The sequence below is a fragment of the Portunus trituberculatus genome, chromosome 38 (genome assembly GCF_017591435.1).
Source record: "Portunus trituberculatus isolate SZX2019 chromosome 38, ASM1759143v1, whole genome shotgun sequence".
Classification (NCBI taxonomy): domain Eukaryota; kingdom Metazoa; phylum Arthropoda; class Malacostraca; order Decapoda; family Portunidae; genus Portunus; species Portunus trituberculatus.
Window position 1 is genome coordinate 26,638,277 of NC_059292.1, and position 3,836 is coordinate 26,642,112.

General features: G+C 45.9%; 1 protein-coding gene across 1 annotated transcript; it reads right to left on the reverse strand.

Moving 5' to 3' along the window:
- Positions 1 to 396: 396 nt before the first annotated feature.
- LOC123514941 lies at positions 397 to 2,262 on the reverse strand. Its single transcript, XM_045273210.1, has 4 exons — positions 1,384 to 2,262; positions 1,105 to 1,283; positions 837 to 984; positions 397 to 537 (listed from the first exon to the last, which is right to left on the reverse strand). Exons 1-4 carry the CDS (start codon positions 1,666 to 1,668, stop codon positions 397 to 399), a joined length of 753 nt encoding a protein of 250 aa, XP_045129145.1. The 5' UTR covers positions 1,669 to 2,262.
- Between the last annotated feature and the right edge of the window lie 1,574 nt (positions 2,263 to 3,836).

Here is a 3,836-nt window from a genome sequence, read left to right on the forward strand (position 1 = left end):
GCCAAGATAGGGACATGAAAAATATTTAGAAACAAAGATAGTTCATGTTTTGACCATTAGATGATGAAACCAAGGTTAAAAAGGAAACAGTAAAATGAAATAAAAGTTTGTATTTGAATAGTAAATGTGGAGCACGTGTTCGAGAGAGAGAGAGAGAGAGAGAGAGAGAGAGAGAGAGAGAGAGAGAGAGAGAGTGTTCTCATGATATCTGAAAAAAAAAATACACGTGGCAGGTAATTTGAGGTCGATATATTATTCTTCCTGAGCCAGTGACGCTACAGGCTGCTACGAGAACATCAGAGACTCGTGATGAAAATATGCAAGTCTCGGGAACAAAAGGAAACTGCCACTACTCCAGGATGATGAGGCGGAGTTTAGTTCCTGGTGTAGGCATCCTCAATGATGGGGCAAGACCAGTTCCCCCAGCAGGCCTAGGAAGGCAAACCCGGACCCCACCACCAGGAGGTACATAGCAGTCTGCAGGTGACCCAATCCCAGCACCAAGCGCCCGTCCTCTGCCGCCCTGGCCTGCTCTTTCTGTGTGAAGGTATTACTTGTTATTTTGTCATCAGTATTTCTTCGACATTATCAGCCCCTCTATACATTTTCATTAACACGATGCACGGTTCGTTGGAATCATTATGTATTCAGACATTAAAATTGATTAGTCACTACATCAGGAAAATCTGTTCACTTTAATTAATAGTGAAAAAATATTTGTTACATTAACATATGTGCAATTCAATGTCTATTTTAATCGGTATATATGTAATGAAGATGAAGTATCCTTAAGGTATAAAAAGGCAGGTTAGCTCCCTCTCCAGTCTCCAACACACCTGCTCCGTACCCCCTGCCGCGGCCTGCTTCATCCTGGCTGCCTGCGCCGAGGCCTGGATGAGGTCATCCAGCCAGTAGTTGACGAGTCCTGCCTCCAGCAGCCACTGCTTTACTTCATTTATACGGCGGAGGAACGGTGCGCCTTTCCTGTAGGAGATAAACAAACATCTGTCTCTGCTGCGCAGTGATTTCGCTGTTTTTAGACACTTTCCTGAGGTTATCGATCGAGTCATCTCGCGCTGTTTTGCTGCTTCCCGCGAGACTCACCTGAAGCCCCAACCGTAGCCGGTGCTGACGTACTGCTGAGAGCGGCCAATGTAGAGGGGAGTGTAGCCGCTGGCGTCAGTGAAGCGCGAGGCGATAAGGGACTGAATGTAAAATTTCCAGGTGAGAAGGGCGTGGCTGCCCGCCATGACACGTTGCAGGTGCTCCTTGGTTGGCAGTACCTTGACGAGAGAGGTGGGGTCATTGTGAAGAATAATCCGTGTTATTTGCATGACCATTGCTTCCTAATTACGAAAAGAACATTCATTGTACTATACGTACCTCGATTCCCTGGAAGACCTTCCTGACGGTGGGCGAAGCGCTACCCTTGAACCATTCCCATTCGGCGCCATATGTTGGCTCCAGCCCCCAAGACCACCCAGCACGGCCTATCAGTTCCTCGAAAGTGTCCACAGGCGCGCTCATGGCCGGCACCGATAGGTGGGCGATCAGAGAAGACCGGTAGGTAGCCGCTGTCAACAGGCCAAACAGTAGCCACCACCCCACCAGCATCTGTGCACACGTGACTGTTGGAATCTCCTCAGGCTTTTCATTAAGCTGCCTCATAAACGAAGCTGCAACTCAGCCTGACATCTTGCAGCTATACTCGGTAATAAAGAAGTGAGTTGACTCTTGATGCGCATGAATGCTGTCAGATAGAAGCAGCAGCAGCAGCAGCAACCCTGGCCAGCCGGTTCAGATCACCATTCTGGTCCCTCCACGTAACGGCACCTCTAATTCCAGCATGACTGACCCTGAGGTCGTGCCTGCCTACAATGACTGCATTACATGAACACCAACAACACTGTCCTATGTGCTCGTTCACACGTCAGGGACATAAAAGTCTGAATGAATGTTACCTGGCCAGTAAGGTTTCTAGGGAGTTTGAAGGGCGGATTCTGTAGAAGGACCCCGGTGGTGTAGAGCAGAGCGGAGGCATAACTCTTGCCCGCCGGGTCCCTCACCTCTGTTGTCCCGGTCCCTTGCAATAGGCGGCGACGGAACCTCTGCAGTGCCCAGTGAACTGCTCCGCCAGATAAGCTCACACCCACCAGGAAGGACCACACCTCGACTGTAATGCGGACATTGGTATGCATCATTCTACCCTTCTGCACCTCGCTGGGGAAGAAATACTGTGTACGAGGGCAGCTTTACAATTTTGTAGATGCTGAATATTAATTTTGAACTAGCTGTACTCACTACGTTGCAGTAATTCCATCTTAAACAATGAGATAGATAATAGACTCGTTAATTAGGTTTCAAGTACTTGATAATGAACTTTAAGAGAAGATTAAAATAATTCATGAACAATAATGACAGATAAACATATATGAACATACGAGTAGCTATACATGAACTGCCAAGTGTAGTCAAGCTGTCTTATATTACAGCTGCCTGATTTTCTTATGTACGCCAACAATTGAACATAAGAACATAAAAGCTGCAAGAACTCATCAGGTCTGCACGCGGCACTCCATGTTTAAAGCATATTTCCATCCATCATCATCATTCATAAGTTGTCTAATCTTCTCTTGATATTCGCTAATGACTCTGCACTAACAATTCGTCGTCTACTATATAGTTGAAAGATCAATTCCTTTTTTTCTCTCTCTGATCTTACTTTGTCAAAACTTGAACCCAATGTTTTCTGCTTGAACTCATTATTTCTTGCTGGAACCCATTATCTCCTGTTTGAACCATTACTTCTTCTTTAACCCCATTACATCTTGCAAGAACCCATATTTCCAATTCGAACCCATTATATTCTGTTTCGAATCCATTATAAACAGCTTATTCACGCGAAGAAGAGAGCAACACACTGATAGCAAACTCTTCTGTTTACAGTCTTCCCTAGAGGAGTGTGTGAGTAATGTAGCCACAGATGACGAAGCGGGAAGCAGCGTTCGTTTAAGTACCAACATATTCATGGTGACGAGGGAGCGAGCAAGGTCAAGGGGACGGATTATACCAAGGCCGCATCATTGTCTCTCGCCTCGCTCCCTCCCTCAGCCCACGGTGACTCCAGTAAGTGTTATAACAGTCATTAGTTATTGTAAGGGAGTGAGTCAGCTGTGGATGCGAACAATGGCGATACAGATGGTGATTTTCTCTCTCTCTCTCTCTCTCTCTCTCTCTCTCTCTCTCTCTCTCCAAAATACCTATCATAATCGGTATTTCTAAATATTTCCTCACTATTTTCTCTTTTCACCCCTATTTCCCGGGAGAGAGAGAGAGAGAGAGAGAGAGAGAGAGAGAGAGAGAGAGAGAGAGAGAGAGAGAGAGAGATTGCACGGGTCGTTCAGCAAACCAACATATCCCATACACACACACACACACACACACACACACACACACACACACACACACACACACACCATACACAGAGTATCTTGTATATGTATAGGCACATCATTCCTGCTGTATTCTCCGAGACCCTTATCGCCTCCATGCACGCTCACTCATCACACACCATCACACTCCCTCGTTCGTCACACCATAACACAGAGAGGCCTGACACCTAGCCCTTCACTGCAGTACAACACTTTCTCGTAATCATGCACAGCTTTCGGACACTTGTTTCCCAGGACAGTTTCTTGAATGTATGGTTCTATACCTTAGAAAAGACGATGTCAACCTTTTATTGCATCCTCTTCTTTTATACCCATGTGCTATGACTGTTAATACAGCATGACTAGAGTGAAAGTGTTAAAAAGGAGTGGAAAAATCTAACTTGA